The sequence below is a fragment of the Antrostomus carolinensis genome, unplaced genomic scaffold (assembly GCF_000700745.2).
Source record: "Antrostomus carolinensis isolate BGI_N321 unplaced genomic scaffold, ASM70074v2 scaffold20197, whole genome shotgun sequence".
NCBI classification, from domain to species: domain Eukaryota; kingdom Metazoa; phylum Chordata; class Aves; order Caprimulgiformes; family Caprimulgidae; genus Antrostomus; species Antrostomus carolinensis.
In genome coordinates, this window is record NW_010328279.1 from 13,914 (window position 1) to 27,577 (window position 13,664).

A 13,664-nucleotide genomic window follows, 5' to 3' on the forward strand; every position below is an offset into this window, starting at 1 on the left:
AAGGAAAAGACACTGCTGAATGTTAAAGTGTTTGGCACAGTTGTAGGTCAACGCTGCTCCTTGCAAAGTATGGCCAGAGAATACATATACCTGAACAGCAGTTAATTTTGAAAATCGGTATGAAGTTGACCATTATCTGTAGACCACAGACACATTCTCTGTTGTTTGTGGTTAGTTACCCAACACTAAGAATGATTCCCCTCCACCTAACAGGTGTCATTTAAGATTCCTCATATCTTGTTCATCAGCTTCTCTTATGAGCTAGAAAATGTCAGTAGGTAACAATGAATTCTTACTAAGATTTAAGTATCTCAAGCACATCAGGAAAATTAAAGCTTCACAGCTTTGGACAGAGGGGGAGAAAAAAAAAAAAAAAAAAAAAAGGACAGTTATATTCTAATTTTCATTATGTATATACATCTAGGAAACTGGAGAAGTTATTCCCTGATTTCTCTAGCCAACTTACCAAATGGTATGTGTTTTTGTCCAAATCCCAGCTCTTCCTAATGGGTTGCTTTCATCATCTGTAGACTCCCTCTCCTCCTCAGCTTGCAAACTGTACTGCCTAACTGCTTGATACACAGTCATATTATATGGCAGCAAGTGATCTCCAATATAAAATTGCAGTCTATGTCTCACGTTCCCTGAATTTAAGAATTGAGCAGCCTGAACAAAACAAAACAAAAAAAACACAGAAGTTAGGAAACTTGTTGCTAGCTTTCTTTATGCCTCTCCCCACACTGTTCCCTCCCCTTACCCTAAGAGCAAAAGCTTACCAAAGATTCATCTATTTCTTCATCTGACCCATCATCATCACTATCCTCATCATCTTCTCTAACTCTTCCATAGCCTGAGGCAAGAGATGAGAAAGACATTCTCGTTTGTTTTTACACAAGACATAGCAATGCTTTTGCACTGATTTTAACTCCACTGTTTAAAACAGTTCCAAAATACATAATTTTAAAAAAGTGAAGTTCAGACATATTAGAACAAATTTCAGTCTTGACAAGTAGCATCAAAAATGTCAAATTACAGACAATCTGACAGTCAACTAGATTATACTTCTGTTAGTATTAGACTGAACTGTTTGCAACAGGAAGAAGCTTGGCCCAGAAAAAGAGAAGATTCTCTGCAGCCTTGGTCTCCTCCCCCATGAGGAAGATAAATGGGAGGTACCTAAAAATGTCTCTTCAGTATAATCCTCACAGTTTTTTCCACAGACTCTTAAAACTACCGACAGTAATGACTATTCCAAGAAGCAAAACACATGTGATTGTAAAATATATGTGTGCATATATATGTGTACCTCTAACCACAAGGTATCTTTCAATGGCTTGTACCAAAGCCAGAGGATCAATCTTCACAGGTCCACCTTTCCACTGTTTCACATTAGCACAGTCTGGATGTCTTTGCAGTTGGCATTTTAATTGATGTGTATTGAAGAATTTTAAAGCTTGGGATCCTCTGTTAAGAGAAAAACTCAAAATAATTTGTGAAAAAAGTTGCTAAACAAATAATCTAATTACCATAATTGCATCAAAAATGCATTAGAACAGGCTTATACATGCATTTATGAATTTACTTGTTCAGGGTGTTATTTCTCAGCCCGTTTCTCTAAAAATAAACTATTAAGATTTGGATAAACAGATTAAAAATTTTATGCTACAAGAACACCAGAATCCAAGTTGGACAAAATTTTATTTCCAATGCAAGCTACATAGATTAAGTGAAAGTCCAGTCAGATCTGATTACCATATGGCCTATACTGACCATCTTTGAGGTATGAAGTTGTTCAGTGGTCAGCTGATGCCACATGAGATTTAGAGCTGTGTTTACCTGCAGCGCAATAAGGATCAAAATTGGGGGTGGAAGACGTAAGTATCTGTTCATACGGTTTTTGATAAGGACCTAAATAGACAACCTGAAAGCTCCTCTGTTTTTTCTTGCCAAGTATAGCTTATATATATGTTCCACCTCAACAATCTATCATTATTCAAGGTAGCTGTTTTTATATACAAATCTCTTGCCTTGGCCTGCTTCAATTTCCAGGTGCCAGTGAAAGACTACTAAATCTTAATGCCTCAAAAACCTCATTGACATAATCCACAGTAATACTAGCAGACAAACAATGCTGCAGTAGTCTGGCTTTCCACCTTTAATCTTCTATCAAGAACAGTGTAATTTTGCTTTTATGTTTAACAGCTTTATAACTTCTGTAGTTATCCCACTTTTTACAGAAATAGTGCATATTAGTAATCACTGTAAGATTACAGAGCACATACTATTTGCAAAAGCCAGTAACAAGACAATCAATTCCTCCAAGTATTCGAAATCTGTGTATTGCATTAATTCACATGGATTTTAACCAGTTTCACAAAACACAAGTACTGAATTTTAATGTAACTTAGACTTAATGCTATAGTGTGAGGTTCTAATACGTCTACTATAATGGATGTTGGGTCACAATTAGTGATAAAAAAAATCCACACTACCTTATCACCTGAGAGACAGGAGATTTTGGCATTTCAAACTTTAAAGAATAGTTTTCAAAAATTCATTTTCAATGCTCCTCCCTTCCTAACTTCTACATAGTCACAAGAATATGTCTAATCAAATTGAGCTTTTAGTCAGCACCACAAAACGCTTTCAAAAACTCATATGCAACTTATACCAAAACAGACTAACTACTATACACTGAATTAAAAACACTGTTGATTTACTAAAGAAAAGTAGAGAAAAGAAATTGTAGAAATAGTTCTCCAGTCACTCATATTTGTGACTTAAAATGCAAGTTAAGATAGATTCCAAATTTGGAATCTAAGACACAGGGCAGATCTACAGTTATTTTAAACTACATTGACAGCCAACAGGTTAAATCCATTATCAGCCTAGAGAACAATCTATCTGAATAACATTTAGCATTGTAATACAAACTATCAGCAGTTTAATTACTTCACTAAAAACATCAGTGTCTCAGGAATAAACATTATTTCTTTCTAGTGTTTGTTACCTGGAGACAAGGAAGACACAAATTTTTAAAGCTTAAATTTAGAGATTGCACATCCATTCTCAATCTAAGTAAGAGAAGCTAAAAGTCTGTAAGCAAACATTTGGTTAAATAGTCAATCTTCCACTGCATAAAAAAGCCATCTGTGTAATTGCTTTTAACTTTAATAGGGCCAGAAGTTTCCATTACCTCTTGGAACTTTTAGCATTGAAACAAATTTTGGAAAAAAAACAAAACTGTTTCCAACAAAACCTGTTACCTGAGCATCAATCCTTACCTGCTCCCTGTTCCATTTCCACTAGGAAAGTCATGCACTTTGACAGGAAACTGTTCCATCTGACTGAGGCAATTGTTCATTTTATGGACTAATGCCAACAAAGGTGCATTTTCTAATGGCTCTAATCTTCCAAGGGGTTCTTCTCCAGGAAGCTGAAATATATTCCATTCTTTTAGTTATGTGCTTCAATTAATCCATCTTAATTTATACCACAAGTTGTTTAAAAAAATGAAAACAACCAAAACAACAACCACCACTCACCCCCAACTGGAAGTTAAAAATCACTGCTCTCACTTAAAGTAGCAGCAGTATCAGAATGACTAGATGACACAAGTTAATGAAAGATCTGTTTTGAAGAATGCAGTTTTCTCTCTGGTATCAGTTGAATATGCCTGTAGATTTTAAGCACTGATGCTTAACCATAACAGTAAGTTTCATGGAAACTGTAGTTATCTGCTTTCCTCTCTTCCACTTTAAATTTCTTCCTTTAAAAATAGGACAATCTACTCTCTTGCAGTATTTAGAACTAAAGAGAGCAAGCGATAAGATTACTATCCAAACTCTTTCCATATCAATTTCCTAGAAGTCAAGAACAACTTTTAAGTTGTTCACAACTTAGATAGTTGGCCATTTTGTAATTTTTTTTCCACTGTTGTGTGGGGTTTTCTGTAATTACAGGGCATTCTAAAAAGTTTATGACCTGTAAAGACATAGAACCACATGAAAGTTGTAGTGTTATACCACTTAGGCATAAACAAAACATTCCTTCCATCTTTAAGTCAAAGTTAACCTCTCAGATGGTCAGATAAGTCCAATTTTAAAGAAAGATAACTAAGAAGGACAAAAAAATAAATAAAAAAAACTTACTGGAGAAGAAAAAAATACATGAAGAAATCTTTTCAATCTGATATCCCTGCTTACAGCATCTTTCTCACTTTTAGATGTCAAATAAAGCAGCAGTTGTTTAACAAACCCACTATGCTGGATTTCAAATGAGGAGACGTCAGACTCCGAGACAATGCTACGGATTTCTACAAGGCACTCTGTTCCACCATCCACCTGAAAAAATACAAAGGTACTATTTACTACCCAGGTATCAAGGGCTTAAGAAATACTAGTTTTCCTCCTACTGCACTGAACAGCTGTAAATGGAGGGGAAAAGTGGGAAAGTCTGGAGTGTAGTAACTCAATACAAACAGTGACAGTGCAAATAAGCTGCGGATAAACAATCTTGCTATTCAAGAGGCAACATTAAAGGCAACATCTACATTTTTCTCATTTTAAGAGAAAGCAAGGTACCATTTCTGTCTCATGAAATGTGAAGATAAGCTCCAAACAGTAGTTAAAAAAAAAAAAAAGCACTCAAAAACCACAGCTCAGATTGGTATATATTTTACATGATATCTGTGTGAGAGAGAGGAGGGAAAGTTTCATATTTTAATGATTGCTCAGATCGAAGTAGAGAATATAACTCAGCTATTTAGCTACCTTAGAAGTTACAGGTTTAGACTGTAACTATGTATCAAGGATCAAAACTGCCTGAGAAAGAAGGTTCAAGTTCTTGAGATGCTAGTAGATTCAGCCCAATCTGTATTTCTTCTATCCTTTCAGCAAAATACTACTTCTCTCTCATCCTCCTTCCACAACCAATGTTCTTATTAAAACTGTGTTGTTAATTAGCTACAAAGTCAATCCCTAACGCTTAATTGTATAATTTTAAAATCTGAAATAAAATGCTAAGTGACACATTGCTAGGAATTAAGAATACTCTTGTTAATAGCAGTCATTTATCATAAATTATATATAAGTGATATGTGTCAGAGATTATAGACTAATTCTAAAAAAAATCCCAAGCAAACCATTGCAAGTTCAGAAACACTATCATAATTTAAGATAACAAAAACTATGCTTAAAATATTAACCATACTGTCTAAAATGGTCAGCTTTCCTCTAGCTTCCTCTTAAGTATTTCTACTGCTTCCATCCCCATCCTATTTCAAGTAAATTTGGTATTTCTAACCTGGAGGTTGAGTTGTTCTGTTGCAGTGCAAAGTCTCTGTAATACATTTAGTGCAGGATTGCTTCCATCCATGTTTTCAGAACTAAAATAACGTTCTACGAATTTATGGGCTTGCTCCTTAATCCAGCCCTTAATTTTTTCTCTGTAAAGAAGCACACAAAAGGCATTTGGTCACACTTAGCAATTGCATTCTCCAATATTACAAGTAAACACAGTCAGAGTATAATTTTTCCCATGTCTAACAGTCACAGACAAAACACTCTTCTCTCTTACTCCAATACAGTAAAGGCCTACTCTCTACAGATTACTTCTTGCATCATTTTTCCCAATTCTCCATTTTTTCCCCAGCATGCTACTTTAAACTATTAAGAGGATATTTTCTCTACCTTAATTTCTTGATTCTTCTTCCAGAGTTATTTTAACAGTGGTTAAGCTCTAACTTATTTGATAGGTGCTACTTAATCGCCTGATGGCTTACCATAAGAAAAAAGCTGCATCTCAAAGTCAACACTGTATTAGAAGTATTTTGATTTTTTGTGTGTGTGTACCTGTTATTGGAAATGGTATCCTTGGAAGCAGCCCTTGCAAGACCACTTACTCCTGCTGTTCGTGCTGGTTCAATATTATTACTATTGGACTGTGTGCTTAATCTTCCCCATGTTTTAGGATTTAAACTTGCCAAGAAGGAAGATTTAGGAGATTGAGTAGTTGTAGGGCTTTTAGCTGGAGGAAACAAAGACAAAATTAAGAGAATCAACAGGTTTATTACAGCTAGCACTTTTGACAGCCTATAAGCTTAATTCAAATTTAAAAGGAAAAAAAGAGCACCACATTTTAAGAACGATTTACCTTGATTGTCTACTTTGTCATCATCTCTTGGAGGAGAGTATTTTGGTCTCCTTGGCCCTCGTTTTGGCAGTCTTTTTCTCTTTAGAACATCACTCAGTCGTCTGTCCAAATTTAGAAATAAAGTTACATGTTTCCATCCACCATATTCATACACACATCTGTCTCTCAATTTAAGATGCATCTGCCAGTTATTTCCTTAAGAATTAAAAAAAGGTTCCATCCCGTAACAAAGAATGCACAAGCAAAGAATGAGCTCTGGGAGAAGGGGTCTCAACTCTGTTTTAGCTGGTAGGACAAAGTGATTACTCCATCCAGAAAGAAGGGGTTTTCCTTGCTGTCACCCTTCTACTATGTGCAGCCAAGAAGTGCCACTGAACAAAGGTTTCTCACAATTTTCATGTTTTTATTTGTGTAACCCTCTGGTTATTCATTTATTTGAATACACTTAAAAAGAAAAAATATCCACAAATATCTACTGACTAAACACCAAAAGAAACGGGGTATTTGACTTGCTTTCCCTGCTAAAGCCCAGAAAGCACTTTTTCAACCATTTATGGAGTTTCTACTCACCAGGCCCTACACTTCCAAGTTTACATATTTCCATTCTGGTTTAAGGTGAGTTTCCTTATTATGTCAATATATTAAGACAAACATTTCACCTTTAAAATAAAGGCAAACTGTGTAACATTCAAATAATATATTCCTACAAGAGACACTAATTCTAGAAGTGTTCAACATGGTTGCATTCCAAGAAAATAACTTAAGGATGACTTCTTTTTACCTCTTTCTCTAGCAGAAAGGAACCATGCACCATAGCTATAATTTCTCTGAAAGAATCACTCTGTCCTCAAGAGTTACATGAGACCACAGCTGCTGCTCCTGGCATTCTCCACCCTCTATCCAAACAGCATGGATTGTTTCATGTCATTACATCATAACTATCAGGTCACTAGTCTTTTTCTTTCTTAACATTTCATATAAAATGAATCAAAGACTACCCACTGACAGCTTCAACACCACTCCATTTTAGTTCCTTAGAGAAAAACATCACAGCAAAGTGCAGATGATACTGTAGCAGCCCATGTCAGGCAAGACAAAAAATCCAACACAAAACAGCAACAAAAAACCCACAAAAATACCACACACCAACAAAAAAACCAAGCAAACAAAAAACCCCACAAAAAACTCCACAGATTAATTGTTCACAACAAATAGTGCACTTACCCCTGTGGGCTCAGATCCAAAGAATCCTCCCGGCTGTGTTGTAAGCTGGGAGAGCCCAAATCAGCAGCTGCGTTACTGGCAGCAGTGGCTGTTCCAGTAGTTATTGTTGTAGTGGTACCCAGTGTTCCCGATCCATTCGTGCATACTTTCGGTGGGCTCGTTAGCAAAGCTTCAGACTCTGCTAAGTTTTTCACTTGATGCATCACCCCTTTGCAAAAGAAATCTTTGTTTGGTGGGTTGGTTTGGTTGTGGGGGGGTTTTTTTGGGAGGGATAGTAACAAAGGTGTTTGAGAAGGTAGAAGTCTGTTATTAGAACCTCTGTTTTGACTATGGCAGTATTGGCTCACCCCATTCATCAATACCGAGTTTTAAAGGCAGTTCAATCCTTTCTCAAAAAACCTAAATAGTTTAAAAAATAGTAATAATGACAGCAGCATGAACAGTAGCTAAAGAAACTAAAAAATCCCCAGTCATATGACACTAGCTTGCATGGATTTGCCTTTATTATTCAAGAACAATATGAACTTTCTACAGCTTGGGGGCGGGGATAAGGGATATGGATTCTCCACAGACACATACTTTTAAAGTACTAAATGAGGAGGTGAAGAGGGAAAAAAAACAAACAAACAAGATTTACCTTCTCTTCTGAAGTAAACACTAAAAATGTCAGGCAACTTTTGCATCAAAATCTCTGCCATCTGCAGGGCTCCAACTACTATCTTAAGGTCTTGACTTGACAGCATGGAGGCAATATGACTAAAACAGGTAATTCATTAGAATTAGGTTTGTCTTTTCATTTTTTGTTGTTTTAAAAATAATTTTTTTTTTTTTTTAAATCAAGTCAGTTCATCTTGCATACACAGTATTGGAGACAAAGCAAGCAAATTTCATTGTGCTTTTGTAAAAGCTATAAATAAAAGGACTGAAAGTCCTCTTCCTGCCTAAATCATTTTTACCAAGTTTTAATATGTGGCATAAAGGAAAAGAGTTTTCTTCCTTTAAAGAACATGGTGTGTGGAACTTTGTACTGCCTTTGAAAAACTAGTCAGTTTATTTTCTAATTGTATCCTTTTATCTAGGCCCTTAACTTTATGGTATATCATGTAGGAGATATTTCATAAATAGAACTTAGTAGTTTAATGCCATGAGAGTGTTACTGTTCACATTGTATTACCTCAAAAGTCATCTTGCCCTCAGAAAAGTTTATAGGCAAGTTTTAGAAATCAGGAAAATAGTATGGGGTAATATTAGACATTACCAGTACACATGGCCATATAGCTAATCTAAGCTTCTAATAAGAACACCTAGATTTGGCGCCTACTGCAAAATCTAAGATGCAAAAAATTCCTGAAGAGCTGGCAGCCTCAGCTTTTGGAAAATAAATACCTAAGAATTTAAAACTACAATTTTCCCCTGAAAAAGAATATTCAAAAAAGTAATCACAAGTTTGAGTTGTAAGCTCAAAATTAGTTTCATTCACAATAGTTAACAAACCCACCTTGAAACAGCATGGTTTTTCAGCACATCCTTCAGAAGTTCAGCATCAGCAAAATAAATTATCCTAAGAATTGCTCTAAGGCACTTGTGTCTAACAGCAGGTCCAGCTGAAGAACTATATACTTCATAAAGAACACCAAACAATGTTTTGATAAAGGATTTTGCCAGTTCTGGGTCCTCTTTCATAAGCTGTGCTCGAGCATCATCCTTCTTCAATTCTGAATGTCCACCTGTAAGAAATTGTGCAACAAATCACTGCATAGTTCTTTGCATCTCTGCTGATTATTTTTATTTTTTTTTTTACTTTTACAGCTGAATTAGGTTAGCTCTTGAATTGAAAATATATAATTTAAGAACCAGAAGTTAAGCTGACAACAAAAATGTTAAGAACAAATCCTCCTCTTTGAAGGAGTAGAATTTTTTTTCTTCAGTCTTTTTATATATTTCTGTATGATATTAAAAAGTCCTCACACAGTCTTCATTAAGAAAGAGCTATACAAACAAAACTGTTTCAGAAAATCCCACGAAACACCCTCAGCTGTCCTCCTATTCGATGCATTTTCAGTTCTCAGGAAAAAGTTTACGTTAAAAAGAATATATTTCAACAGTTTGAGTTTTGTTGTAAAGCTGTCTTCATTCACATAAATCAGAGTAGTTCAATGTTCCACAGAAACCCCAGTAAATATATTTGCTATAAATATATATATACACACACACACACTGTTGTATAACCTAGAGCAAGCTAGTCATAGCTAGAGACACCAGGTGTCTCCTAAGCTGTACTTACTAGTGTTTGCATTGGCTAAAGGGTTTGGTTTTCGCTGAATGGCACGTGCTGTTCCAGTATCCTCATTTATTTGCTGCATAGAATTAAAATCAATAGTATAGACACGCCCAAGTGTAGACAGGCTTATCTCATCCTCACCAACCTGATGAGCCGCCTAAAAACAAGAAAGAGTTTAAAGTCAAGAAACACATAACAAACAGGAAGCTATATGAAAGGAGATGAGAGGGGCAATACAGAAGGGAAAACAATGACTGACAGAAATACAGTAAAAACAGTGATTAAGCAGTTCACTCATCACTGAATACCAAAACAGTGCAATATTGCAACAGGAGGTTTGAGGAAACTCATGTGTTTCTTACTCAGAAGAAACAAGGTTGGTATTTTCAAAACCATAAAGAAAGCACTCACTTCCCTATACAGCCGCATGCACATTTAAAAAACATCACCACATAAATGTGTGGAATCACTACCTCTATTATTCGACTATCAATCCTGTTATAGGGATGCCAGAGACCCCTGTCATCTCGCCACTGCCATATTGCACCATCTGTATTTTGCGCATTTCCTTTCTTCAGCATAGTATCAACAGCAAAGATTCCCTCTTTCGGCAGACAAGGCATCAGTTCACTGTAAAGAACATTAAAACAGTATTTTACTAGAAGTACTCAATAAAGTCCATCTAAGCTGAAAACTGCATGCTTCATTTTAGAGAAGTTAAGGATTTTAACATATCAACCAGATCCAAAAAACCTAGTGCTGCATAACTTACCAGATGAGAGAAGTAAGCTCATAAAGTTCTTGAGGACTTCGTGGAACAAGATCAATTTGTTCTTGACAACTCCCATTTGAGGCTCCACAAAGGAGGAAGTGAAGCGTTTCTGCAATATCTATAAAAATTATTATTTATGAGATTGCCTATATCAGAATATGGACTCCATTTTGTGTTAGACACTACACAGAATAGACAGTCACTGCCCTAAGCAAACAGACAGTAAGACAAAAGCCACCTCTTTGAATGTTGTAAGAAATCTGTTTTCAGGTCTGGGGTTTGTGCGTTTTTTCACAGGCTGAGTGAGGGAGGGCAGGGGGTGGGTGTTGGGTTTTGGTTGGTTGGTTTTGGGGTGTGTTTTCTTCCTCTCTTTAAAGGGACATCTAGGGGCAAAATATCACTCAATATACAAGGCACAGAAGGAAAAAAGGGAACATACAGGGCAGTTGAAGTGACAAGTAAAAATTTTTTAGATTAAGACAAAAACAAGTGAGAACTAAGACAGCTACACAGTGGTTACTTTTCTTAAAGCTTTCCCTTTGAAAAAGCCTTTAAATCACGTTTCCTCCACCTGCTAAAGAGTACCAAAAGAATTTTTCAACTTCTGTTGAAATGAGAGTAGCTTGTGCAGCTAATACAGACTCAAAATTAGGCAAGCACTCCAGTGACAGCAGCTAGGGACAGGAAAGGGGAGAAAAATCCCTCAGGAAAAACACTTTTCAACAAGATTAACTAAACTTTGTATCCCAAGAGAAGCACAGTCAGAGGGTGAAGAATAAAAGAACACAGTATTTGTATAATCAAGTGCACAGAGTTCTGTATTGGTTGTAGGCATTAACTTAAGTCCCCTAGAATACAAAAGAGCAAGAACTCACTTTGCTTCATAAGCTGGACTGCAAGCGTAGGACAATTGGAGCACATTAAGGAAAACATGCGCACCACCATGATGAACATTCCTGAGCTCAGGATAGGAGGTGTCACTACCAAGAGTTGCTGGATATTTGTCAACAAGTCCTTGGAAGCAACCTGCTGGAGCAAGTTCTTCAGGAGGGAACAGCAAAATTAAAAAGTTAGTCTGACTTTGAAAGGTAAGCTCTTAGGAGAAACTGAGGGAGGGAAGAAGGAAATAAAAATCCATGCCCAAAAAACCACACCCTTACCTCCTCATGCTGGAAGTTGTCCACTAGCCTTGCAAAACAGAGACAAGTGCTTTCAACAGATTTTTTGTCCTATTATAAAAAAGTGAAGCATTTCTTTGAATGAAAATATTATAACTTGCATTAGATTATCCTGTCATTTTGAGGCATTCATAAAATTTCTCCAAAAAGACCAGTCGAATCACATTTTACAGAATATTACAGCTCTGAATTTTAAATTCATTGATACAGTCTAAACTGATACGGCATACTGCCTAGGAAACACCTCACCCTTGCAACACAAATACCTTTAGGGACCTTTAGAGATGAATAAATGGGTCTATAATATCCTTTTTGGATTCTACAAGTAGGAAACAAACGGGAAGAGAGCTACGAAGCCAAAGCAACAGGAAATAGAGATAATAAGCAGGAGTGAATGCTACTGTTCTACAGACTACATGACCCTGATCTTTATATCATGCAGTGCTGCCAAGATAGCAAATCCAAAGACACCAAGATAGTAAAGACTGCTCTAAATATAGCTCTAGTTAAAAGTTCATCGAAACACTCAAAAGAGTTCATCTGAACATAATAAACACTTTTACTGTAAGGGTGGTCGAACACTGGAAGAGGTTGCCCAGAGAGGCCAGGTCTCCATCCTTGGAGTTTAAATAAACAAATAAATTAGCTGGACATGGTCCTGGGCAATCTACTCTAGTTGACCTTGCTCAAGAGCATGGGCTTAGGACTAGATAGTTGAGAGGTCCCTTCCAACTTCAACTATTCTGTTAAGGGCTATCTTTTTCTCTCTCTCTCTCTCTCTCTCTTTTTTTTTTTTTTTTGCCAGAAAAATTCCACTTCAAAATTTCTTGAAATCTTACTTTTGTGGGCTGTAGCTTCTCTTCAAAGAGCAGGAGTCAGTACTTGTCCCTACTACTGCTGAGAATGGTGCTTCCTGTTTCCAAAGCACCATCTAAAGCTGACATTTGACTTCTGTGAAGCTGCCTCAAAGATGCAAGTAGTCTCTCAGCAAGAAGATGTTGCCAAAATTAAGAATAGCACAAGAATACACAAAAACATTACCTGGAAGCTTCCATTTATTTGCATTTGTTAAGGAACAAAACAATTTCTTCTTTTTCATGATTTATTCATCACTTCAAACTATTGTGCAAGAGTAGGAACTTTCTTTTTAAAAAGTTGTAAGCCCTCCCAAAACTCAAATCAGATAAAAACTACAAAAATTGAAACTGAAGCTTTTGAGTTTGAAGCGGGAGGGAACCTTGCAGCTCATTTGTTAATAAAAAAGAAAAGTAATGCTACTTGATTTCCTCTTACTGATGGGTAAGGACTACAAACCCACTATTATTCATGATCTATTATTCATGATCTAAGTTAAAGTACCTTATTTATCTCTTTTTAAAAAGTAATAAATGAATCCTTACAGCACATTTACAAAAAACAAAAGGTCCATATGCACAACTTGACAGTATAGAAACTTCAAGGCAATTATCACATTGCAAAGGCAAATAATACACAGTAAAGAACTAGATATCTGGAGGCAACTTAATACTACTTTCAGGTCTAAATTTAAACTTTCCATTTTATAATGGCTTCTTACCTGATGGGTTAACCTTTGCGTAAGCAGTGGCAAAGAGTCTGCCACAAAGTGAAACTCATCAGGTGTTATACTCTGGCAGCAGTTGGCAGCAATAGCTAATGCATTCCTCTGTGCATTTATACTGAAGAATTCCAGATACAGCAAACAGTCTGCCAACCCACCCTATAATAAAATAAACAAACATTTTCACTCTCAGTACCGATAAAGAAGTAACAAAACAAGTTTCTGTGACATCTTCACAGAAGATCAGCAAGATGTAGAACTGGTAGAGGTAAAAGTGCTTTCTTTTTTACTTACTGCCTGCAGAATAGCTTTACTATGCCTGCGTGATAACATCTCTAAGGCTGTAAGCGCCTGCTCTGCCACATCAATGCACTGAATAACTTGCAGCTACAAGAAAACAAGAAAGGTTGTAGATTAATTTCTAAACCAATCTGTAAAAATAATAATCTTCATTAACACATGGACAGCTAGCCTGTA

At 36.2% G+C, this 13,664-nt stretch overlaps 1 protein-coding gene across 1 annotated transcript in view; it reads right to left on the bottom strand.

Annotated features, from left to right (window-relative positions):
• Window positions 1–13,664, bottom strand: part of TRIP12 (thyroid hormone receptor interactor 12) — a gene marked incomplete at its 3' end in the record, with an annotated part of 51,490 nt that overhangs the window by 13,545 nt on the left and 24,281 nt on the right. Inside the window, exons 12-29 of the mRNA XM_029086012.1 lie at window positions 13,482–13,574; window positions 13,185–13,346; window positions 11,591–11,659; window positions 11,306–11,471; window positions 10,431–10,548; window positions 10,132–10,288; window positions 9,662–9,815; window positions 8,876–9,104; window positions 8,015–8,133; window positions 7,378–7,585; window positions 6,154–6,254; window positions 5,853–6,027; window positions 5,305–5,446; window positions 4,152–4,343; window positions 3,285–3,436; window positions 1,307–1,464; window positions 777–850; window positions 467–666 (exon numbers count right to left, since the gene is read on the bottom strand). Of these exons, the coding sequence (XP_028941845.1) occupies window positions 467–666; window positions 777–850; window positions 1,307–1,464; window positions 3,285–3,436; window positions 4,152–4,343; window positions 5,305–5,446; window positions 5,853–6,027; window positions 6,154–6,254; window positions 7,378–7,585; window positions 8,015–8,133; window positions 8,876–9,104; window positions 9,662–9,815; window positions 10,132–10,288; window positions 10,431–10,548; window positions 11,306–11,471; window positions 11,591–11,659; window positions 13,185–13,346; window positions 13,482–13,574 (2,669 nt within the window). The remainder of the gene's footprint in view (window positions 1–466; window positions 667–776; window positions 851–1,306; window positions 1,465–3,284; window positions 3,437–4,151; window positions 4,344–5,304; window positions 5,447–5,852; window positions 6,028–6,153; window positions 6,255–7,377; window positions 7,586–8,014; window positions 8,134–8,875; window positions 9,105–9,661; window positions 9,816–10,131; window positions 10,289–10,430; window positions 10,549–11,305; window positions 11,472–11,590; window positions 11,660–13,184; window positions 13,347–13,481; window positions 13,575–13,664) is intronic.